Below are 26606 nucleotides of genomic sequence, written 5' to 3' on the forward strand. Positions count from 1 at the left end.
CTCTCTCTCTCTCTCTCTCTCTCTCTCTCTCTCTCTCTCTCTGCATCTTTTGTGGTTTGGGTCTCAAGGTAGTTGTAGCCTCATAAACAGTTTGGCAATGTTTCTTCCATTTTTATTGTGTAGAACAATTGGAGAACTATTGATATTAGCTCTTCTTTGACATTCTGGTAGAATTCTTCCCTGTAACCACCTGGCCCTGGCTTTTTATTTTTTTTTTTAATTGGGAGTTTTTTAATGGATGTTCCGTGTAGTCTCATTTCATTTGTATTTTAATAAATAAAGCTTGCCTGAAGACCAAAAAAGCAAAAGAGTCAGCACTGACTCTTACATTGACTTTAGTCTTAAAATGGTGATTCCTCCTCCAGGAAACCTCATAATGAGACTGAGACCGAGAGCTGTCTCCTTCCGTTTTATAATCCTCTCTAGTTGTGGAATTAAGAGTGTGCACCGCTACCACCTGGTTTCAATGGCAAGCTAGTGTGGTTACTAGTTTGGATTAAATGTGTGTGTCATTGCTGCCTGGTCTGTAAGGTTGGTCAGTGTAGTTGCTTTACCTATTTCCTTAGGGTAATAGATTTATTTAAATTGTTTATGTGGTCTTGATTTAATTTTGGTTTGTGATGCCTATCCAGAAAATTGTCCATTTCTTTAGTTTTTCCAATTTTGTGTATTATAGGCTTTTGAAGTATGACCTGATGATTTTTTGGACTTTCTCTATGTCTGTTATTATGTCCCCCTTTACATTTCTGATTTTGCCTATTTAGACATTCTGTCTCTGCCTTTTAGTTAGTTTGGGTAAGGGTTTTCAATATTGTTGATTTTCTGAAAGAACCAACTTTTTTTGTTTCATTGATTCTCTATATTGTTCTTTTTGTTTTTATTTTATTGATTTTAGTCCTGAGTTTGATTATTTCCTGCCATTACTCTTTCTGGTTGAATTTGCTTCTTTTTCTCACTGTTAAGTGAGATATTTCTCCAAATTCTTTATGCGGGCACTCAGTGCTATTATGAACTTTCCTCATGGCACTACTTTTATTGTTTCCCATAGGTGTGAGGATGTTATGTTTCATTTTCATTGAAATTTAGGAAGTCTTTAATTTATTTCTTCCTTGACTCAGTGGTAATTCAGATGAGAATCGCAGTTTCATGAGTTTGTAGGTTTTCTGTAGTTTGTGTTGTCTAATGTATTCTTATAGGGCCATTTCTTTTTCTAATCTGTGCAGGTGATGCTTGTGTCTCTAGAAACTGCTTATCTTGTGGGAGATGTTTGGCCAGGAAGAGGGTGAAGAGTTCAGTAAGTTTGGGCACCAGAGTGGTCTTGTAGGTTACAGTGCCCAATGGGTGGGCAAGGTGGAGCAGCCTATCAGCAGGACTCTTACCTGCTTGCTAGCTGGCTGCTGGGGCTGAGATGGGAGGGGGAAAGCACAGACTGTGACTTAGGGCCTAGTGATTGTAGCAGTTTAGCTGGGAGATCAGTCACCCACTTCTTCCAATCGGTGCTGTTAGCTGGCCGTTAACTGACTGCTGGAGCTTAGATGGGCCAGTCTGCTTTTCTTTTTGTTGAGGTTTGTGGCCTTTTTGTATATTGTGAATAGCAATGTTCTTTAACATTGTTAATATTTTTGTTCATACACACATACACTACAGTCTGTGCTTCATTTTTAGAAAATTATTTTTGTGGAGTTTCTTTGTGACATTTATTTATTATGAATTAATTACATTTCTTCTTTCCCTTTCTTTCCCCCAAACCCTTCCATATACCTGTCCTCATTTTCCTTCAAAGTTATTGCCTTGGTTTTTTACAATAACAATGCTTATACATCTTATATCCCTAAATATAACCTTTTCAGTCTATATGACATTTGTATGTTTGTTTTCAGGGTTGACCATTTGTTAATGGACAATCTATTAGTGAACTCTTTCCTGGGGAAAGCCACTTTTCTCTCTCCTAGCTGCCTTCAACTCTTTGTGTGTGGCTCAGGCCCCTTGAGCTTTTTTTTTTTCTGTCCAGTCTGGAATGTTCTTTGGCATCATCCCACTAAAGCTCACATTTCAGTGATCATGAGATACTAGAGTATAGCTTCTGATATTACTAAAGATATCATTTCTCAGCCAACTTCATGATCTTCTAACTCTTAGACTCTTTCTGTCCCTTCTTTGGAAACATTTCCTGAGCCTTAGATTCAGTAATATATTTTAGATTAATCCATTGGGACTAAGATCCACAACTTTTTGTTCAGTTGTAATTTTCTGTAATGGTCTCCATACGTTGCATAGAAAAGTTTCCTTGATGATGGGTGTAGACTACATGTATCTCTGGGTATAAGGGCCAATGTGTGTATAGGTTGTTCTTAGGAATAATGATGGCTAAATAAACTAATCACTATAGATTCTCCCTTATTAACTGTGACTTCACTAGGAAGGCATAGTGTAGCATATTTTTTGTGCCAGACATGGCATTCCTCTTGTTGAATAGGTCATAAGTACAATTAGAGACTTGTAGGTTACTGCCAAGGTAAGCATGCCACTATTGCACCCTTGGGGCTCTCAAGGCATGATGTTCATTGACCTGGTTCATAGGAATCAAAAGCGGGTAGAACTGTTGGTTGTCTCCTTCCTATGGAACCTTGCATAACGACTTTGGTAGTATAAAAGCTAGTCGTCAGCAAGGGGAGGTTCTTATCAGTTGTAGCTCAGGGACCTCTGGGTCCCATTTATGAAGTGTGTGGTGTCTTCAGCATTAGGAAGTTACCTTGCACCTCTAGGGTTAACCAAGGGCAGCAACAATAGGCTGGCTGCTTTGGGAATCTGTTAGACAGCCCTGACCAACAACATAGAAGAGTGATTCTCATGTCTGGTATTTTGTTGTTGTAGTAGTTAGGTAGATCACTAAAACTATATTAATATATAATATTTGTATATATTTATATATGAAAATACATGTATTATAGCTTAGATAAACAGAAATATGATTCCTTGTGGCTTTTTCAGAACTCCTTGGATTTACCTACCTTCCTCCTTCTGTGTTTTTCCATCTCTTCTCCCTAAAAAGCCCCCTTTTCATTTTCCATTTCTCAATCAGATCACTTGAATGTTTCTACTTTCCTTTACCCCCCTCCCACCTGATTCTGTATTTACCTCCCTCCCCTTCCCTGAAGATCTGCCCTTCTTCCATTTTGCTGCCATTCTTCTCTCTGTTGCTCCCCAACCCCCCATCCTGTAAATGGCCGCACTTTACTTTTCTGATTTCTATAGTTACTACAGGCTTTGTGTTCATATGTGAAGATTTCCCCCTAAAAGCCTCCATGAGATAAAACATGTAACATTTGACTTACTGGATCTGGGTTACACCTCACTGATTATGATGTTTCTATTTCTATCCATTTACCTAAAAATTCATGATTTCATTTTCTTTATAGTTGAATAGTATTCCATAGTGTGTATGTAGTATATTTCATTATCTCTTCATTGGTTCTAGAATGTTTAGGTTGGTTTATTTCTTAGCATTGTGACTAGACCAGCAAAGAACATGGCTGAGCCAGTATTTGTGGTGGAAGATGTGGTAACATTTGGCCATGTGTCAAGGAGCCGTACACCTTGGTCTTAGGATAGATTTATTTTTATTTTATTTTATTTTAACATTAACATCTTTAATCCCAGAACCAGAGAGGCATAAACATGAGGTTTATACATTTGAGGACAGCTTGGGGTCCAAGTTCTAGGCCAATCTCATTTGTGGATGGTGACAATATTTCAAAATACATGTTATTAACCAAGTACTTGCAAGATATCCTAGACATTTGGTATGGAGGGTGAGGGTGATGTCTGTTTCACACCCCACTGCCACTGAACCTGGCAGGGAACACAGATGCTAGGTTAGATGCAAAAGTGATGAGGAGCTTGGGAGGCTGTCCTGATTTCTCTGTTGGTTCCAATGCATATAACTAATGTCATTCAGTGACACTCTTACTGGCCCTACAGGAGATAATAGCCCTCTGCTCTAGAGAAACAGGTATTGAAGTGGGAGACTGGGGCAGAACAATGTCCCCAGGGGAACCTAAAATGATAACCATCTTGCTGTGGCATTTCTTAAAAGCACCCATGTAAAACCATCATGTATGTGGTTCTTATTTTTATTGATTTTATTGAGCTATACATTGTCCCCCTGTCTTCCCCTCTCCTTCCCTTCAACCATCTCCATTATTCTCCATGCTCCCAATTTCCTCAAGAGATCGTGCCTCTATTTTTTTTGATAGTTTTTCACACTAATTTTCATAGTAGCTTTACAAGTTTGCAATTCAGTCAATAGTGAATGAGGGTTACGTTTTTCCAAACTCCCCTCTTTTCTTAACTTCCTCCAGCATTTGTTGTTGGTTGTTCTGTCTCACTGGAGTAAGATAAAATCTGAAAGTTATTTTGATTTGCATTCCCCTACTTGCTAGAGAAATCTAGCTTGTTGCATAGTTCTTTCATGGATCTTGCCTTTGATGCAATATCCAAAGTGTTTTATTCATGCCCACAATCATCTGTAGTTGTTCATATATTTAGTTTTACCCATGATGCGGTTTCAGTTAATTTTTGGAGGATGCATATATACATGTATTATGGATTCTCTACTCCACACTATTGATCTTTGGCTCTATTTATTTTTTTGCCAATGTCAGACTGGCTTGATTACAATAAACAGGTTTTTCTGTGAGTCTTGAAGTCCGCTATACAAAGCTTTAGCTTTTGTATTATAGTGGGTATTTTTGGTACCTGTGTTTGTTTTCTTCATTATATCTTCAACACTCTACATCTTTATATGACAATCTCAGATATTAAAAAAGTCATATTATCTAAATAAAGGAATTAAGAATTGTTGAGTGCTTTTTAAATTCCAGGCAAAATTCAACTGATATTCAAGTAAAACCCAATGCTTCAAGGGAGGGCAGAAACAGCATGCTTCAGGGAGCATTGACAGCTGTGGTGTAAGACTGTGTCTGATAGGCTGAGCCCTTGGTGAAGCTGTTTTCCACTGTTCCCTCTGCTGGCAAGCCTGGACCTCCTGGTAACATGGCCTTTTGTTTGTGCTGAAAAGAGGGTGAATATTCCATGTAAATAATTGTAATTATCTCCTCATTGATGAAACATAAACTTGGAATGCAGCACAGTTTTCATGGGTAAATTGTCAATTTTCGAATAAATAGGATTTTTTTCTGTATCTTTGCAAATGAATAGCTGACAAAAAGTTAATAAATTTTGCAAATGGTTGCTTTTGACAGACTTTTTTTTTGGCAGATTAAAGAAACCTCTATTTTCTCTTTATGTAGTTTTTATCTTGACCTGCTTTTCTTTCCCTGAAATATCATCTGGTTAAAATTACGCCCGCTCTGTATTTGTTTTTCTTTAAAAAATATTGCCAATAGCTTCAACACATGGAAGGAGCTAAGAAAAAGTGCACTGCATATACACATGGAAGGAGCTAAGGAAAAGAATAGTGCATTTTCAAAATCACAGTCTGATTTATAAGCATATAGTTTTACATGAAATTAGTGAATAGCTGTACTGATCAGTAAATAAAACTCAAATGTTGAAACTGTCTTATAAATCACTTAGTCAGCTAGATGCTTTTTTTTTTGTTTTTGTTTTTATAGATATTTTGTGAACTGAAGCCTTGTGGGTCAAATGACTAGATCTTTATGGGAAAAAAAAGGGGCAGTTTAGAGCTTGTCATGTTCACTTTAATATTTGCTTATTCTACTTGAATAAATGGTACCTTTCATTATAAACAGAATCTCAAAGGTGACTTCAAAGATTGGACTGTTTGCTGTTGGTCTTTTTCAGTTATTTGATTTGGGATTTTTGAAAGCTGAGACATTATATTTGTGTTTTTATTCTATCCTATTCACCTATCCACCTACCCACCTATCCACCTATCTATCTATCTTCTATCTATCTATCTATCTATCTATCTATCTATCTATCTATCTATCTATCTATCATCTATCATCTATCTTCTATCTAGCCCTATCCTCTCATTATATAATTGCTATAGCTGTTTCTACATTCGTAGCTCTTGATTCTTCTTTTGGATCTAAATATTCCACTATAATTGTCAACAACAACAGCTACTATATCATTGCAGTGATGTTTTACCAGTCAGGACACCTGTCAGATAACAGCTTAACTGAGGAGAGGAGGGTTGTAAATATTTTCATCCACTGACTCCTACATCTCGACATATAGGCCTTAGTTAATTATACTTGGTGAAGAAGATGTGGGAAAGGCTCATGAAATTAACCAGAGATTTGTGTCAGACTCTACTCACATGTTTGCTTGGCTTTCTTAAATTGGCTTAGATATCAAGTTTTTCAATAATACCAAAGATTTCATAGGACTTGAAGTGTCTTGCTAAATGAATTAGTTTCCTGAATTCTTGTTGTCTTTGCACACCTTTAGTTTAGAATTTATTCCATAAAATAGTTACCAAATTAAGTAAATATACCATTCATTCATTTTAATTGATACAAAACATTGATACGATGGCCTAGCCTTTGAAACCTTGAGAGTTAATGATAATTTTTTTTAAAAAAAATCAGTAGTTTTAGAAATGTGACCATTACTACAAATTGAATTAACTGAACTGTTAAGTAACTTAAACTACAATAAAACATACTCAGAATTTATCAATTCCAAACTTTTTTATAGTGTAGTTGTTTCTTTGCTTTTTAAAAGTTATTCTAGTATGTAATGTCAGGATTAAAACACCACTTAATTTAACCTTTTTATTCTTGCCCTCCCAGTTCTCTGTTCAGTGGTTACATTGTGGCAGTTTGAAACAGCTATGGTGGAAATGTTAGGCACAGGAAATGAAAAACCCATAAACTTTGACTTATTCTTTTATCCATTTGTATAGCATAGAGTTTGAATTTTCAGTTTGATGATCAAAATTTGTACATGGATGAGAAAATATATAATGGTTACCACCACACTAATATACAAAAGTATTGAGAAAATAGGGGTGCTTTAGATGAAATTTTATTTGTCATCTCATAGACCAACCAAAGCCATGGGTCAGCTAAACATAGAAGTCCATGAAAGCATCCTGTGAGAATTAGTCTCCTACATAGAATTTATCATGAAAATATATTTTATTGTGTAAAGTTATAAGCCACCCATTTTTTAGTCCAGTAAAGTTTATAATCTTATACATTCGGGTACTTCTTTTATGAGACCATTGTCTAGTGGTCCACCCCACATCTGATTCTGTTATAGTTTAGTCTGAGCCACTCAGCAACACTGTTCAATATTAGCATTTAGGTGGACAGTTTGATTGTATATTATTTGAGTTTTCTCATTTCGTACTGTTAGGGATAAAGCACATGGCCTCATGCACATGAGACCAGTTCTTTGCCTCTGATCCATGTAATATCTCTCCCCCCTCATCTTACTTTCTTCCCACATATTCTTGTGCTCAACATCTCAAATTATTAGATACTGTATCTTAATAGTGCAGTTGAAAATAGCTCATATACCATATTAGTCATCATTTAAAGGTAAAATTCGGTGTTTCCAATAAGTTCAGAGGATTATACAACAATCACTCTTATCAAAATTTAGAATAATTTTATTCTTCTTGAAAGACATTAAGCATTAGTATTAAATTTTTATTCTCCTTTTCTAGAGTTAAATTGGTCAAATTTATGTTTGCCTTAATGTCTCTGTGTCAGGCCCTTCATATGAACTGAATCATACAATGCATGGGCTTCGGTGTCTGATTTCTTTTACTCAGTATCTTCCATGTTCATTCACGGCTTATCATGACCAGTGCTTCATCCTTTGTTTGACAGAAGACTATTCACTTGTATGGTAATGCCACATGCACACACTTTTTATTTCAAAGAACTTTAGAATTCTACATTTAGATATTAAAGGTGCTGGTTTTATGAGGCAAGAAACTTCAAAAGGTGACGTTGAGTTCATTTTCTGTTGGCCACCATCTGCTGGGTATGCAGCCTAGTTTGTTTCCCCAGTGAAACTCCCTTGGAAAAAGCTAAATTTTCATTTGCAAGTTGTTATCAATTGAAAAGAGCTCTGGGTTAGGGATTTGGGGTATGTGTCCATTTCTCCTCTCAGACCCATGGTCCAATCTGGTACAGACCCATGCAGCCCCTGTGCATGCAATACAGTCTCTGTGAGTCGATACATGTGTCTGTACTCTTGTGTTTAGACAGCCTTGCTTCCATGGAGTCCTCCATCCCTTCTGCCCATATGCCCTTTCTACTTCCTCTTCTGCAGGGTTTCCTGATCCGTGAGGAGAGAGATTTGATGGAGATATCCCATTTAGGACTGAGTATTCCAAGGTCTTTAACTTCCTGCATATTGTTTGACTGTGGGTCTTTGTATTTTTCCTACCTGCTTCAGGAGGAATTTTCTTTGATGATGGCTCAGCAAGACATTAATCACTGAATATAGCCGAATATCATTAAGAGTCATTTATTGCCAAAATTGTTTAGTAGAACAGCAATATTTGGCTTTACTCTAAACCCCTGTGCTCTCTAGTTTCAGATTCTTGGTTATCCAGCCACATTCAGTATGGGTTCCATCTCAAGAAGTATGTATTAAGTCAATTCAAATACTGTTTGCTTACTCCCACAAACTTTGTTCCACCATTGCCCTAGCATATCTTACAGTCAGTCTCCATGGTATATTGAAAAGTTAGTAGCTTCACTGGTAGCATGCAGAATATCTTCAGGCACCATACACACTAGCTCATAGGCATGAAGGCTGTATGTAGGCACCAGCTTGACTTCTCCATTTTTAACTAGTTGTGAAGGTATTATCTTCAGCGATGGACCCTCCTTGTCAATTTGTAAAGAACAACATAATAGTCTTGGTAACAGCCTTAGTAACACGGGAACCCTTTGACCAACTTGTCTATTAGGTGTAACCCATTGCGGGTACTGGAAGCTTCATTTGGTGACAAGATATTATCATGTCAGGGCTTTTTATTTTCTTAAATTTTGTCTTATTATTTTAACTTTTCTCTCTCTCCATTTTTAACCCTACAAGCCATTTGTGTATATATTATGACTTTTTGTTTTGTGTTTTATGTGATTTTAAGTGTGATAATAAGTGGGCCTTTTAGTTTGTTGTCTGTTTCCTGTGCTTTTACTTGGGCTCTTTTCCTTCTGGCTTTTGGTGTTACTGTTTGTCTATTCTTAAGTGTTTATTTTTTGTGCTATCATTATATTATATTTTGCAGTACATTAATTCCTTAGAAACCTATTTTTCTAAAGAGAGATAGAAGACGAATGAATAGAGACAGGAGTGGGTGGGAAAGATACTGTGATCCAGATATACTATAAAAAAAACTACCATTAATAAAAGAAAAACAAAATAAAGGCTTCCTGATGATGAAATGTATATCATGAAGGTTCAGCCATGGGCTGTAGTGGAGAGTGAGACAAAGAGAGGAGATACACAGCCAAAGTGAGTAAGTATGGGAGAGATTTTTGTGTTAGAGAAAATTAACAAAGGAGAAGAAAGTGCACACAACTAAACCGAGGAACATGAGATCCAAAGATACAAAGCCTTGGATGATCTAGGGAGTGCAGCTGTTTATCAGTTGTTGACTGGCTATAACTATCTCTTCACAAAGAAAGTGTAAGTTATTAGTATTCTCTACAATATTTTTACTCAACATATTTTTGCAATAAATTTATAATATACTAATTATTTTATGTTGCTATAATAAAATACCTCAGAAAAGCAAATAGATGCTGTTTTTGATATTTGTGCAAATATTGAATGGACTTGGTTCATCATTCCTCTTGAATATATATTAATGGAGACCAGTTAGGTAATCTGGAAAATCTATCTTAATAAATGCTGAGTTACTGTGAATTGTCTGTGGAGTCACTGTACAGTTTAGCATTTTAGTCAGTTTGTATGAGGGTTCTAATGTCTCTAAATCCTCAACACATCTTTTTGTTCTGGGAAAGTCAGGGAATGTGAAGTGGTGTCTTAGTAATCTGATTTACACTTCCCTCCATCTTTATGTTCACTTGCTTTTTAAGCAGCATCTTTAGAAAAATCATCACCATAGTCATTTCCAACTTTGATATTTTTATTAATTATCTGACAATTTCACATCATATTATTTCAATCATATTTAGTCACCCACCCCTGGCTCCTCCCAAAACTGTGCTTTCATTACTTCCCACACAGCTTTTTGCCCTATTTATTTCTTTGTAAAACCTATCTATTTCAACTTGTGCTGTCTACATGCTTCTGGGGTATAACTATCCACTATAATATGCTCAAGCTGTGTATGTGCTCCTGGGGTATAACCATCCACTGTAATGTGCTCAAGCTGTCTATGTGCTCCTGGGGTATAACCATCCACTGTAATGTGCTCATTATAGTGCTAGGAAAGTGCCCTCTTAAAGAAAGCTGACTCCCCCTCTCCCAACAGCTCTCAGTTACCAGTAACTCCTTGGCTAGAGGTGGAATTTGATGCCAACCTCCCCTCTCCATGATGGGATTTGCTCTGTCTCTGTCTTTCATCTCACCAAAGGAATACTGAGATCACAGGGGTGTACCACCCTGCCTGGCTTTACATGGTTTTGTGTCTTCTCAAGCCATCTCCTCAGTTCCTACTTACTGGGTTTTAAAGTTATCATAAATCTCCCTATTAAGAAAGATAGGTATAAGAGAGGCATATGGAAGAGAAGGCGGGTTTGTTTGTTTGTTTACTTGCTTGCTTTTTTCGAGACAGGTTTTCTCTGTAGTTTTGGTGACTGTCCCGGAACTAGCTCTTGTAGACCAGGCTGGCCTCGAACTCCCAGAGATTTGCCTGCCTCTGCCTCCCGAGTGCTGGGATTAAAGGTGTGTGCCACCACCGCCCTGCTGAGAAGGTGGTATTTTGAATGCCCAACCATAGAAGGTTGGTAACCAAAATCCCAGGAGCAGTGATTTGTTTTCCTCTGGGGATTCCAGATGGAATGGAACTTGGTTGGCACTTGACTTTGGACTTCTGACTTCCCGTACTATGAAAAAAAAAATCAGTTTCTGTTTTGTTAAGCAAACTGTTATGTAGTGTATGTAGAGTAACAAAAATTTATCACCCAGAAATTATTTAATTTCCCTTTCCTGTACTAGACAGTGGGTATCATCAAGTCTTCAGTTATATATTATATGTTATATATATGAAAAATTTATACATGTATATATGCACATATATGTGTATGTGTATGCATATCTTGATAATTCTAGTAACTAACACAGGCTTGCCAATATTTAGTATCTTCAGATACTTGATAAAATGGATAAATAGGTTATGATTTTAGATGTAAGAAGGTAAATGGGTAAGTTTCAAATGAATCTCTGAAAAAAATAAATTACCTCCATTCATAAGATTTTACAAATTGTGCATTTGATTTTTCAGCAAACAAACAGGAGTAGATACTGTACAAATGTTATGATGTGGAGAAAAGCAGATAAAGTTTCGTGGATGAATTTACTGGTGGACAGAGTCAGAACTTAGATTTACACTTAGGACAATGGATGTTGTCTGAAGACAGGAAATGCAGGCTAGCGTGGTACCTCTGGGACCAGTTGTGCTTTCTTGCACACTGCCCTTTAAGCTGTGTCTTTCCAGGCAGTTCACTGTTGAGTTCTGTGTAGTCCATGCTAAGTACTAATCTTGTGTCACAAGGCATAGTGGTGCTATTCTGGGGATCCCCATATAGAAGGGGTGACTCTAGACTTTAAAAAAGACAGATGAGAAAGATCTGAAGCCAAACTCGAAATTATCAGCATCACACGTGATGTGTGAGGGAACAAACACTTCAAACTGAGTGGTGGTAAAAGACCTGATAGTTGAACCAACTATGAAATCTCATATATGACATTATATGAGCATGCTGCTCCAGGCTCTGCTACATACAAAGCCTACTGCAAATTGCAAATGCACAAGTAAAAGTTAGGTGTAAGAAAAATAGATGTTGACTTGATTTTTGTTTCACAGTAGCTCAGCCTCTTAGTGTTGCTATTGGAAGAAATCTTGCTTTTCAGTCCTTGACTGCTTAAAACTTACTTTAAGCAATTCCCCTTTCATAGCATTATTATTAACTAAAAAGTTGATGAAGATGGATTTTTCTTCAGGCCACCAGCTCGCAAAAAAAAAATTGACATGAAGACTTATTAATTATAAAAGTTCAGCCTATAGCTTAGGCTTGTTCTACTACCTCTTACAACTTATATTAACCCATTTCTGTTCATCTGTAGGTTGCCACATGACTTGTGGCTTTTACCTCTCCTCCTGCATGCTTGCTCCCTGTATGTCTAGCTGGTGACTCTATCTCTCTTCTTCGCAGAGTTCTCTCTGTCCAGAAGAACCTGCTATACCTCCTGCCAAGTTATTGATTGTTTAGCTTTTAGCTTTTTATTAAACTGATCATAGTGGTATATTTTTACATGATGTTATCAAATATCTCAAAACAAATTGATATTAAATTACATCATTTCCCTATTTTTTCTCCTTTCCCCAAATTCTCCATTGTACCCACACTTATTTTCTTTGAATTTCATGGCTTCTTTTTTTTTTTAAAAATGCTAACTCTATGTATGTATATACTCTGTATTATGTTACTTATTGATTATATATTATCAGAGTTGATCATTAACTATTGGATGTGCTTTTCCATGGGGAAGAGTATTCACGGTGTTTTCAAGCAACAATGGCAAGATCACTACACTAGGTTATTTTTCAGGAAGACTACGTACATGTGTTTATATACATATATGTATGTGTGTGAGTGTGTGTATGCATGTGAATGTGGGTGTAGATCGGTTTTGCAAATAGAAATTGATTTTATGCTGCAGTCACATAGATCAACTTTTTCATGGAATATTAATCTTTTATTAATGTCTCAAGCCTCCCATTGAATATGATTTAGTAGCCATTTCAACTCTTTATTTTTGGTTGGACATTGCTCTGCTGAAACATAAAAACCTCCCTATATGTCAAGTTATATTTCCTCTAAGGAGTTTCCTGAACAGGAGATAACATGGTGGTCCTTGGCACCCCTACAGGATCTTAATTATATTGTAATATGATTATTAAAATGTCAGGTGCTGCCAACATTAGTTGAAGGTTTATATCTTAACAGATTGGGTCACATGCTTTACATACCCGATTTCCCTCAGTGCTCACAATGCTCCTGTGAAACAGCTTCTACTGTCCCCATTTTACAGCTGTGAAAACTTGAATTCAGACACGCAGAAGCACTTTGCTCAATATGTAGTTTTATTTGGGAGATCCATTTTTCACCCACTTGGTATTCCTTAAAGCAGTGATTCTCAACCTCCCTATTCTGCCACCCTTTAATACAGATCCTTATGGTGTGCTGACCCCAACCGTAAAATTATTTTTATTTTCTTGCTCTCCCTTTCTGTCCTTTCCCAATTCAACCTTCCAAATTCCTCATGTTCTTCTCCCCCCTCACCTTGTCTCCGTTCTATTCCCTTTCACCCTCCCAATCTCTCCCAATTTACTCAGGACATTGTGTCTATTTCCCCCTCCTAAAGGGATCCATGTATATCTCTCTCGGGGTCCTCCTTGTTTCCTGGCTTCTCTGGGGTTGTGGACTGTAGGCTGGCTATCCTTTGCTTTATGTCTAATATCCACTAATGAGTGAGTACATACTGTGTTTCTGTTTCTGGATCTGGGTTACCTCACTCAAGATGTTCTTTTTTTCTTTTTTTTTCCCACATCCATCCATTTGCCTGCAAATTTCAAGATGTTATTATTTTTTAGTGCTGAGTAGAGATATCTTGATAGAGGGAGCCATTATGGGGTTAGCAAGAAACCAGGCACTAGGGAAACTCCCAGGAAACCACAAGGTTAAGAATCTAAATAATACTGAGGGAGGGTACCTAAACTGCCCTTTCCCTGTAATCAGATTGATGACTACATTAATTGTCATTATAGAACCTTCATCCAGTAACTGATGTAAGCAGATGCAGAGATTCACAGCTAAGCACAGGGTTGCGCTCCTGGAGTCCAGTTGTAGAGAGGGAGGAGTGATAATATGGGCAAAGGGGTCAAACCAAGATGGAAAAACCCACAGAAATAGCTGACCTAAGCTAGTTCACTGACTCTGAACTCAAAGCTGGGGAACCTGCATAAGATTGAACTAGATTCTCTGAATGAATGTGGGTGGCAGTTGTGTGGCTTGGGCAGTTTCTGGAGCTACTGGCAATGGAACCAGTATTTATCCCTACTGCATGAACTGACTTTTTGAAGCCCATTCCCTATGGAGGGATACCTAGATACAGGGCTTGGCCCTTCCTCAAGTGATGTGACTACAGACTTTGTTGACTCCCCATGGGAGATCTCACGTGAATAAGGGTGGTTGGGAGGAAGGATGGGGTAGCAGAAGGAAGGGGGAGGGAAGCTGGTATTGATATGTAAAATAAAAAGATTGTTTTAAAAGAATAAAACGAAACTGTTTTTGTTGCTACTTTATTACTGTAATTTTGCTACTGTCATGAATTTTAATGTAAATTACATGTAATGTAAAAACCTGATATGCAGGTTATCTGATATACAATCTCTGTGAAAGGGTCATTTGATCCCCAAAGGGCCCCTGATCCTCAGGTTGAGAACCACTGCCTTAGAGAGTGGCATTCTAACGCCTACTGCATCTGCCACTCAGTCTCCAGTTGGAGAGAGATGCCTGTTGTTATCTTAAGTTATGATGTTTGGAGGTAGAAGGTCTACATTTGATCCTTGTCTCTTATTTACTAAATACAAAAGTCATGACCCAACAACTCAAATATAGTCTGCATGGATTGAGCGGACACTGGAGTGGTATCAGTACAGTAATAATTACCAGGCCCTAAAATATAATTTATAATTTAAAAAATTATGCTGATGGATAAGAACTCAAATGATGGAAGAGATGGGTAAATATGATTTACTTCATATTAACCATGTTTTTTTTTCCCTTTGGTTTTTTGAGACAGGGTTTCTTTGTAGCTTTGGTGCCTGTCCCAGAACTAGCTCTTGTAGACCAGGCTGGCCTCAACTCCCAGAGATCCGCCTGCCTCTGCCTCCTGAGTGCTGGGATTAAAGGCATGCGCCACCACTGTCCGGCAACCATGGTTTTATGAACATTTTATAATTTAGTATGGTTAGTTTACAGATTTGTGGGACTGTTGTGTGTAGTGGTATCTGAGGCAGCAGGACTGGGAGATTGAGGCCAGCCTGGACTACATAGAAAAATCCTGTTTTGAAAGAAGAAAGATTGCCATCAAATTATCCAAGTTTTCTTGGATATGATTTGGTTAATTTTATCAAAATGTTTTGGTTTAATCAACTTCATCTGATAAATGCAACTAATTTCATCCATCTAATGTGCTTTTTTGTCGTTGTTGTTGTTTCATTTCCAGGATGGCGTTGGAGTGGATGAGAAGCTATCCTTAAGGCGAGTGGCTGTGGTTGAAGATTTCTTTGACATCATCTATTCCATGCATGTGGAAACAGGGCCGAATGGAGAACAAATTCGGAAACATGCTGGGCAGAAGAGAACTTACAAAGCAGTAAGTGGGAGAGAAGAGAGAGAAAGCATGTATTCTGAGTTCTGTTGCTCTGTTTGATGTTAACGCAAGTGTAATAGTAGTGTCTGGTACTGAACACAGATTAGACCACGTCACAGTGCAACTCAGTACCTAAGACGTAATTTACTCTTTTCTGTTTTAGTCATAGGCTCGCAAGTCTACTGCATAAGTTTAAGCCTGTTTCTATAATTCTTTTATTATTTTCTTTAAATATATATATATAAAGTATAATATTCCCAGTCAAACACCTATAAACAGGAAGACACATTTGAAATGTATACTCAATGTGTCATGATATTTGAATTATGTACTGTGAGATAATAACATCTGTATAATCATTCAAATTTCTTCCATCTTAAGTCATATGAATGTATTTACATATTTCCTGTTCCATCTTATAACAACATAGATAAGAAAATTATACATTATTTTTATGTTATTTTATATATCTTAATTTTCCTGAACAAAATATTAAAGTATGTTATTTTCATAGTACCAATTCTTTTGAGAATTAAAAATTGAAATATACTATTTTATTGTAAATTATGTGAAAAGCAAATTTAATTAACTCTTTTATTGTGGAATATAATGGAGTTATATTTCAGTTTTGAAGTTACGAATTGTACCTAAGCCTGATATACACATTTTAATCTACATTTTATTTAATTAAAATTTTATAAAACCATATTACTATAGATATTTTACCCTTTCTAGCAAAATTGAAGGGTAAGTTACTTTTTTGCCAATATGAGCAAAGTGTACATTATAAGAGCTTTCTCAGCAGTGGGGATAATGTTCTTTTTATGAATTCTTACTGAACTTCGCTTTTGGCTACCTTGATATGAACTGTTTTCAGCTACTTGATACACAATATCAGTCTGGATCCATTTTTTTTTCAGATACAGAAAAATGTGTGAAATGTTCAAAGTTTCAAATACAGGTACATACGTTTGAAAATTAGCTCTGAGCATAAGAAATAGCTTCTTTTCATAACTATTTTTTGCTATATTGCCAGGGTCATATTGAATCCTTGTAGCTGCATAATAACCCTTAATACAATGTTGTTATTTATCCCTCCTTCTATATGGTTTTGTTTCTTGGCTGTTCCTAAATTGCATGGTTTGTGGGCAGGTACTAGTTTAAGTTTCCTTACGTAATTCTGCCACATAAACTTCCTTTTGATTTATGCACCCAAAGAGGCTTTCTTATCATGACTAACGAAAGTGACCTAGTATCTTGGGATGTTTGTATGTAGACTAATATCACTGAACATACTCATTCCTCCTTTCTCCTAAACTAGGGTTATTCCTCTGGATAGTACTAAGAAAATTATATATTGATCTACTAATATCACTAACTGTGGACTCTTAGGGGAATCCATTCTCATGAACTAGCTATGTGCACTGGACAGGACTGTGTGTGACAGGAATACATAATTATTTCATATAATAAATATTTAATTTCATATTAAATGAAAATCAAAGACAAAATAAAATGAAAATATGGGGAGTGGCCTTTATTGTTGGGGGTGTGGTACCAAAAGAAACTTGATATTATTTAACCTTTAAAATGAATTAATCAAATATCGTAAATTTAAGCAGAAGCATGACCCAACATCACCAGATCCAAACTGTCACCTCATGTTTCCTTAGGTGACTGTGGGTAATCTAGTTTACAGCCATTACTCACTGCTAAGCATTTGCAGTGAATTTGTTACTATGTTTCCAACACATGAAATTTTGTTATCCACATTTCCTGAAACCCCTTTCTGCATTTTGAGGTTGGGGAAACAGTCTCAAAAGCTTAAGCAGCACCTAAAACTCATAATTCCTCCTGGGAATGTCTTATTAGAAGATGTACTCCTTCCTGAAGTTAATTCTTATTTCCACGTTAAAGCTTTTCTCCTTGTCCTAATATCAGGAAAGTTCCTTGTAACTTAAGCTCTTCCTAGGTCTAGCTCTCAAATGAATTTTAATTAGGAAACATTTCCATTTTATACAACTGTAACTCAATATGGGGAAAACTCTGCAGTATCAGTGAAACTGTGCACATGACTATATGATGAGCGGGATGCAATGCTAAACGTTAATGCAAATGTGCAATTAATGGAGCCTAATACTAAAGCGCAGCTAAAATGGAATGGCTGTGTTGTTGGAGTCAAAGGCTGTGGGGCCAGAACTTAGTTCTCAACGGTACCAATCGGCTTCAATAGCTAGGGTCCTTTTGCAGTGATAACAGTTCCAACTAGACTTCAGCTTTTCTCGTACGCCTAACAAACAGAGCATGCCTGGTTATGATTATTACCTTTCTCTCCCCTTTCTACATGGCCAAGAAACTATACTTGTACAACTAATCATAAAAGCATACCATGTCTTAACAGTATTATCAATAGATTTAGTGTTCATTTTATTTACTTTGCCTTTTTGCAAATATTCTGCTTCCACTCTGCAGGAAATGGTGGTCTTTTAATATCGAATTAACTATTGAATGCTATTTGGTTTTCTATCTGCAGTATATCATTCCTTGAAATATCTAGGCATTATACCAATTACAGTTTATTTTTATCTAATTTGGCCACAGAAAAAATTGTAAGGTATATAGTATAACTCATGAGCTTTGAAAATCCACAAAAATGACACATTTTTGGAATATATAAAATCTTTTCTAATTATTTAGGAGTTATTCATTATTTTATAGGTTGTTCTTATATTCAAATAAATTTATCATTAACAGTTATTATAGCATTGGCTGTGTTTCCTGTAATGTATTTGGCTATATTTAACTTATAAATAATCTACTTTAACATAATAGACCATTTAATTAGCACTGTGCTTGAGGTTGAAATATATCTTTGCATGAAAACTTAAATGTCGAAATACATTTTAGTGAAAGGTACTGTCTCTTCAGAATTAATGATACAATAATAGTTTACATTTATTATTTAGAATATCGTCCTGTGCTTCAGTTTTTAACAATAATTAGCTTTGGCCTAAATGATGCCTTAGTGAGCACACTGCTGTTCTCTAGGTACCTCTTGTCACTCCTCCCCCTTCATCACAGGCTGTTCTTTCAGAAACAGGTTTTAAGTTAGGGACTACTAGAAAGACAATGTCATCGGTGTGAGAAATTCTCCATGTGCATGTGTTCATGCACATACATAAATTATGTATGAAATAATTAACGTACAACCACTACTCTTTCTCTCTCTCCCTCTCTCTCTCTCTATACATATATATGTATATGTATGCCCATAATGACATTTATTTAATTAATGGTAGAGAGCATATGTTAGAGCAAAAAAAGAAAAAGAAATATTGGGAGCCAGACAGCTATAGTTCTAATTTTCAGAGTTAGCATTTCTTTGCTATCTGCAGTGCGGTAGGCAATTAATTTAATTTTTTTCTGCCTTTACGAAGAGGTACTGATCTGCATGGTGGGGCAAATGGCTTTATATATATATAAATGGCTGACACATACTGGTTTTGTGATGAGTGCTATGCTTTTCTCTGCCCAATTAATCCCTGGGATCCTAGTTGAAGAGTGTGCAGGACAGGGGGCTAACTTAGCTCTCCAGACAGAGGATTATCCTTTGATTTGCTGGTTCCAAAGTTTAGGTCTCAAGATAGCAAATTTTCATATTTCAAAGATTAATTTTTGCTTATTAATTTTTCCTGGGAACTTACCATCTTAATCTTCTGAAAAATATTAAAACTGACTTTTTAATATTTTAAAATATAATTTTTAATAAAATATTGAACTTAATAAAAATTTAATATATTTTATTAGCATATATTAGTGACAGCTAACAATGGGGTTCATTATAACATTTTTATGCATTTGCATAATGTATTTCAATCATGTTTTCTCACCTATCATTCTCTCTTGTTCCCTTCCTCTTTCCTGTGAATACCACATCTACTTTAGTATTCTTTTTTTCTGACGATCCATGAGTTTCATCTGTGTTGTTCACAAGAGCTTGTGAGGAAGTTTATTTACAGGAACACATGCACTTCATCCTTAGCTACATTGCTAGTCTGTCCCTTCCTCATCAGTCATAACGCCTGCTCTTTAAAGCCTCGCTTTCAATAGACATGGAAGGGTTTGTTTTAGAGAAACAGTCTAGAAATAGCATGTTTATGCAGGACATCATCCTTCTATGGCTTTCTCAGGGAAAACAATCCTGTGTAGTGTCTAGAACACATGACTTTTAAGCTTTTGTTTGCATCAGTTTTGCCCTGTGCTTTGGATAAATATCTACTGTTTCTATGGATCTAGCTTTAAAACGGATATTTTTAATCTACATTTAATTCTACTAGTTTGTTATTAAAAAACTCTCAGAGTTTTTGTGAACTCATAATGAATGACACACCTTTGGGTGTGGAGAAACAAAACTAAGCTAAAACATAATAAATCCTAACAATTTATTCAAAATCTTTTTGACTCAAGAAGTGGCAGACTCGTGTATATAACATGGCAGGACTTATTCTGCTTATCTTCCAAATGGTTTACAATGTAATGGTAATATGTGAGACCAAATGGAAATACTCAGCACAGTGAGCAAACAGGTGTACATAAGTCAGGACAGAATACATGGGGTGATCTCAGCTTTCATAAAAGCAGATTGGCTGACAAGCATCATTCAGAGGTAGAAAAGTTTTACTGTGCTATTCTACAGGGATGGTGATGATAAGGATGACAGTAATGATAAAATGGGCATGCAATGTGCTTCTCACAGTTGTATGATTTTAAAATAGCCATCAAAGAAGAAAGACCTAAGATACCTATGTCCACAGATTATCCATTTTTTTTCTCCACTTTTTCAAACAAGCTTTCAGGGTTATACTAGCATTACATGTATGCAGCTCCCTAAGTAAGTTTAAATTCCAGAGCAACAGACATCAGGGCACTTCTGTGGCCCTTTTTCTTACCCTGAAAATGATGACCATCCTGTAGATTTCACTTCTTCGTCATCTGTTTTCTTTTGCATCTTTGCTCTAAACGCATCAGAGATTGTGTGTTTCTGTGTTGGCAATTTAGTGCAACCACCCAGTGAAGCAGGGCTATTTGGATATTTTACTGATCAAATAAGACATGATCTATACACTTCTGGGATTAGTGCCAGGAAAACTTTGGTCTTGTCTCAGTTTCTTTTCCTGTTGCTTTGATAAAATTGCACAAACAAAACAAAAACATTTCAAAGGAGGAAGCTTTTACTTCAGATTACAGTTCAAGGATACAGTCCATCATAGCATGGGAGTTAAGGCATCAGGATCTTGAAGAAACTGCTCACATCCCATGAACAGTGTAGACACAGATATCTACAAATGCTGTTGTGTTTAGCTCACTTCCTCTTTTTTTTTTTTTTTTTTTTTTTTTTTTTTTTTTTTTTTTTGGTTTTTTGAGACAGGGTTTCTCTGTGGCTTTGGAGCACTAGCTCTGTAGACCAGGCTGGTCTTGAACTCACAGAGATCCACCTGCCTCTGCCTCCCGAGTGCTGGGATTAAAGGCGTGCGCCACTATCGCCAGGCATTCACTTCCTCTTTTTTATACAGTCCAGGATCCCAGCCTAGGGAATTGTGCCACCCAGAGTAGGCAAATCTTCTCACTTCACCTAACCTATACAAGATAATCTCTGAAAGGTGTTCATGCCCATAGTCCCATCTCCCAGTTGTTTCTAATTCTCACCAAGTTGTCAACTGAGATCTATGATTACATGTTCCATGCATATTTTCTTTTTTATTGCAGTACCCAAAATTTAGTGTTTAGAACTTAATGCATTTGAGTTGGACCATTGACTTCCACTGTTTATATGAGAGTTCTGTGTTCTCAGGCAAACGGAGGTTGAGAATAACTTAGGCTGCTCGATGGGCTTGAGTTAAGCACAGGTCCAGCAAGGGAGTCCAAGGCAAAGCATGGCTGAAGCTGCTGTCCTCACCGTGGGCGCATGCCCTCTCTGGATGCTGTGAGGAAACACTGGCCTCTGACTCAAGTGGAGAACTTAGTTTCCTATACAAGGTTAGAAAGCCTTGACATTAGCGTTCAAACATTTGAGAAACCCATCCCTTGAGGAAACATTTTTAAGGGATTTGAGTATCTCAAAATTATTTGAGACAAAAGCATTAGATTAAAAATCAGGTAAATTAAACACATTCCTCAGAAAGGGTTCTTTGTAGGTGTGACACACTAATATAATAGAAAGCATGTTGTGTTGTGAGAGTGTGTATGTGTGAGTGTGTATGAGTGTGTCTGTGTGAGAAAGATATTTCTCACCTTTCTTGCTATTTTTCATCTTTTGCCATAGATCCAATATAATAATAGTTTTCTGATGATTACAAAAATGACACAGGAGATATTCTGTGAGCCTTAGCAAAGCTCTTATCTGTAAGCCATGTTCTTTGACTTGTGAAAATAAAATCAACATTCAATGACAAATAAATATTCTGCATCCTTTATACAGAATGCATTATTTATTTCGCTTAATATTAGAGATTCTACTGAATCAAATAACAATTCTGTATATCTGAGATAGGCAGAAAGTGTACTATTCTAATTAATTTGTACCATTTCATATAGTAAATGAATATCTGAAGAATATTTTTATGGTTCCTTGAAGAGTTTAAAGGTAAATATTGTTCCATTATAAATAGCTTACAAAAATTTTGTGAGGTTGTTTTCTTCATTTTTGTAAATGGCTAAGTTGGAAAAACCCATATTTCTCTGATACTGTTATACAATACTAGGCTCACATTGCATGCTTAATAAATGCAGAAAGGAGAAGCTATAATCTATGAAGATTGTGCCTAGTTGACCAAATAGCACGAATAGTTTGGCTAAATCAGTAACGATGGAGTAATTTTCTGCCGACAACCAACTGCTGGGAACATAGGTGTGGGAGAATTGACAGCTTGAGTGGACAGTGCCCCTCCCCTCACACAATTTTGGAGCACCATAGAAGAAAAAAAATTAATATAGGGTGGGGATTTTTCTTTGTGTGACTCTGGGAAAGCGTTGATTCTCCACTGAATACTGGAGGTGCTGTGACTATCCCTTGCACAGACTGGCTCATTTCAGCTGTGCACATTATATAATGCTGCCACTTGTGAGGAGAGTCCAGTCAGCTATGACTTTCAATGCATCCACATATGTGTTTTAGCTACCTGCATGCACACAGACACACAGGCACACACACACACACACACACACACACACACACACACACTCATTACATGCCAGTATACACCCATGTGCACACTGATATGTTGTTACCCATTTTATTCTGCATATTGGAAAAAGCTTAAATTTAAAAGTCACACACCTAATGTTGTATTCATTTTTTTTATGTTAGGGACAGCTACAACCTATTATTTATTCAACCTAATAAAACATTTGGACAAGCATGGGGGGGCAACTAAAAAGGAATCAGTGACTTGGCCATTTAACTCATCTTCTAGGAACCCTGAATCAGAAGGTCAGTATGCTTCCCTTATCAAAATTGGCGTAGTGTTGTCTATGATAATGGCAGAGATGTCACACAGATCTTTGATACGCTGAAGTTATTTTTGTTGGCAGTGGGGACAGTCAAAAGATGTAGAACTTACAGAAGAAATTTTGTCATTGACTAACATCAAATTAGATGTCCTAAATGAATTTCTTATTAAACAATCATGTCCAAATCAGTTTTTCTGGAAGGAAATCAACCCGTGTGAGCATTTCCATTAGGCTGCATCTACCTAGTAAATTGCAACGTCAGTGCACCCTAGTGGTGAAAGTGAGATACTGCAGCTTTGTAAAGTACCAGGAACAGTTAATACTGGATGGGATTCCCACTCACTTCAGAGGCTTTTGCTTTCCTGGATACCATCGTGTTGCAGTGAATAAGACCCTGAATTTATCAAGAAAGCATGTGCATATGATTAAACGGTTATCTAGGTATCAAATTGGTATAGACTATAATTGTAGAAACTAGCAAGACATATAGGGTTTGAGTGAGTTATTAGAAAGAGAACGTACCCACTGTGATGCCAGGCAAATATGAGTCTGCATCCTGAGAGTGGAAATTCTGTGCTGTTATCTTGGCATTGTGATTACTTTGAAGCTGCTGTTTGGATGACCATAAATCATATATGTAAAGGTTTTTTTTTAACACAGTGCTTGCTTCAAATACTGTAGTAATTATTAAAGTGAAATGGATATTTTTGTTTTAAAAAATGAAGAATTGTTTATGTGGGAAGAAGTGAGAGAAATAGATGTTTTCTATATAAGTATGTGATAAAAAGTCTATTTTGTTTTGGGCCAACTGTGTTTCACAGTGACCTACAGACATCACTGCCCAGGCGTTTAGGCATGCATCTCACTGAACTGAGAATGGCTTTCACCAGAATTATGAAAATTAGTTATTTTCATTTCATAATGAATAAAAATAAATAAGTTTTTAATCCTATTTTTTATGTGCTATTCCACACGCAGCTCTCTCTCCTCAGGACATTCTTCCTATGGTCAGCAGGCACCATAGTGGACCTGGGCATCATTCAGACACTGTCCCCGTGGTCAGCAGGCACCACAGTGGACCTGAGCATCACTCAGACACTGTCATGATTAGTAAGGCTGTCTGTAAAGAAGCTAAGACGGTGATTTAGATCTTCTGAGATGCTTCTGAGAACTTGAAATTTATACTTAGTATTTCCTTTTTTCCATATTGGTATAGAAGATGTAAACAACATAGTTATTGCCAGATAAATCCAGTAGGTGTGTAAATATTAAAAAATTTTATGCTATGAATTATAAAGCATATCTTCCAAGAAGAGCTGAGAGAGGTTGAGATAGACAGGTGGCATTTCTGTAAGTACTTCAGGCCCTTAAAAGATTCTTCCTCAAGATTACGCTTTCAGCAGCATAGCCCCTAGTCATGATGGAAATCAAAACCGTTTGTTCATTGCTTGGAAAACTCACCCACGATCATAGTGAGTATCCCAGATGTGACATTTTTAAAGGGAACGATGTGATAAGTTCTTTGTGTAGTGCCTCTAAAAACTAATTTTCCAGATGTTGAGCAATTTTAAAATTCAGATAACTAATTTTTCCTCCTTGTTACAATATCTTCCTGTCACTCCCATCAGCCCCTGAACCTCACTTGTCTAAGTAAACAAGGGTGGCAACAAAGGACCAAACTCATTAGCAGAGTCTCAAAGCCAAAGGTTTATTTGTTCATATCTAATGTGTATGAGTGATTTGCCTGCATGTATGCATGCAGCATGTGTATCTGGGGGCCACAGCGATTAGAAGAGGGCATCAAATCTCATGGAGCTAGAGGTACAGATGAGAGAGAGTGAGCTGTCATTTGGGTGCTGGGAATCAAACCCAGGATCTCTGCAAGAGCAGCAACTGCTTCTAATTGTGGAACCCTATCTCTACCTCCTAGAGTATGAAGTCTAAACTTCATCATTTTTAAAAACTTAATTTTTATTTTTCATTATGCATGTGTCTGTGTTGTAGGTGTGTGCATATTAGCACAGGTGCTAGTGCAGACCAGAGGTATTGGATGCCCCTGGAAATCAATATACAAGTGGCTGTTAGCCATCTTTTGAGGGTACTGGGACCTGAATTGTCCTCTGCCAGTATTCTGAGCACTCTTAACTGATGTGGGAGTCCCCTCTGTGTGCTGTGATTACCATTAATGAATACAAAAACTGCTTTGGACCTATAGCAGGGCAGAAAGAGCTAGGTGGGTAAAATTAAAGTGAATGCTGGGAGAAAGAAAGGTGGAGTCAGGGTGAAGCCATGCAGCCATGGCCAGAGTCAGACACGCCGAAACTTTGCTGCTAAGCCACTGTCATGTGGCGATACAGATTGATGGAGATGGGTTAAATTAAGATGTAAGAGTTAGCCAATAAGAAGCTAGAGCTAATGGGCCAAGCAGTGATTTAAATAATACAGTTTTGTGTGATTATTTCCAGGCTAAGCAGCCAAAAACCAACAAGCAGCCTGCTGCTACACTTAACTACTGGACAATATCTCCAACTCATCACCCTAAGAAGGCTAATTTGCCCATGCTAGGTGTCTGCAACAACTGTATACTTGGCATGCATGCACCCAGGAAACTGCTGATGCTCCTGGACTAGCAGCACACAGGAAGGGCAAGGCATAGAGGGGAGCAAAGGCAGGAGGTCAGGAATGTGACATAGAACAATAGACCAGGAAGAGTTTGTCATTGTTTCTAGCTCCAGCAGATGCACGACTACACCATGTTCTACTCGCTCCTAAGGAGAAGTAGAGGTATGTTTTCTACTCTTATGTACACAATCGTGTGTTTCAGTGCAGTTCTCCAGGCTGCTGGGAATTCTATAAACACTGGCTCTGCTGAGTCCTATTTTCACTCAATATTTAGGGATTCTTTCTTTTTACTAGTAGGAAACATGTGTGAGCAAAATCTTTTCCAGAACCCATCTGTTCATATTTTATTCATCTAGTGTCAGAATTCTCTTTTCCAACAGTCTGTTCCTAGAAGCCCAGTAGTCCTCAATAAGAACTGACACACAAATGGGACTGTTAACCTTTGGTTATCTGAATTATGATATGGTTACACTTAATTGATTATTTTAATTAATATAAAATAAAGCCCATTATTATGAGAAAAAAAAGGAAAGGAAAGCTCTTGGGTCAGTAAGGTAGATGTCTGCCAAGTATGATGACCTGAGTTTGATCCCCAGAACCCTTATTATTTTTTTTTAAAGGCTGGGCAGTGGTGGTGCATACCTTTAATCCCTGCCTGCATTTAGAGACAGAAGTAGGCTGATCTCTGTGAGTTTGAGGTCAGCCTGATTTACAGAGTGAGTTCCAAAATAGTAAGGGCTGTTCTATAGAGAAACCCTGTCTTGAGAAACCAAAAACCAGAACAGTAGCCCAGGCTTGAACTCCCAGACTTGGGGTGCAAACACAGATGGGCTTTACACTGTCTCATTTGCACACTCAGATTTAGGGTACAAACATAGATGGGCTTG

General features: G+C 37.0%; 1 protein-coding gene across 1 annotated transcript in view; it reads left to right on the forward strand.

Moving 5' to 3' along the window:
- The window catches only part of Nol4 (nucleolar protein 4), a 351023-nt gene that overhangs the window by 82025 nt on the left and 242392 nt on the right, over positions 1 to 26606 (forward strand). The window contains exon 2 of the mRNA XM_050135051.1: positions 15442 to 15591. Coding sequence (XP_049991008.1) covers positions 15442 to 15591 — 150 coding nt within the window. The remainder of the gene's footprint in view (positions 1 to 15441; positions 15592 to 26606) is intronic.

The sequence above is a fragment of the Alexandromys fortis genome, unplaced genomic scaffold (genome assembly GCF_014885135.2).
Source record: "Alexandromys fortis isolate MF-2015 unplaced genomic scaffold, M_Fortis_MF-2015_v1.1 scaffold_25, whole genome shotgun sequence".
Taxonomy (NCBI): Eukaryota; Metazoa; Chordata; class Mammalia; order Rodentia; family Cricetidae; genus Alexandromys; species Alexandromys fortis.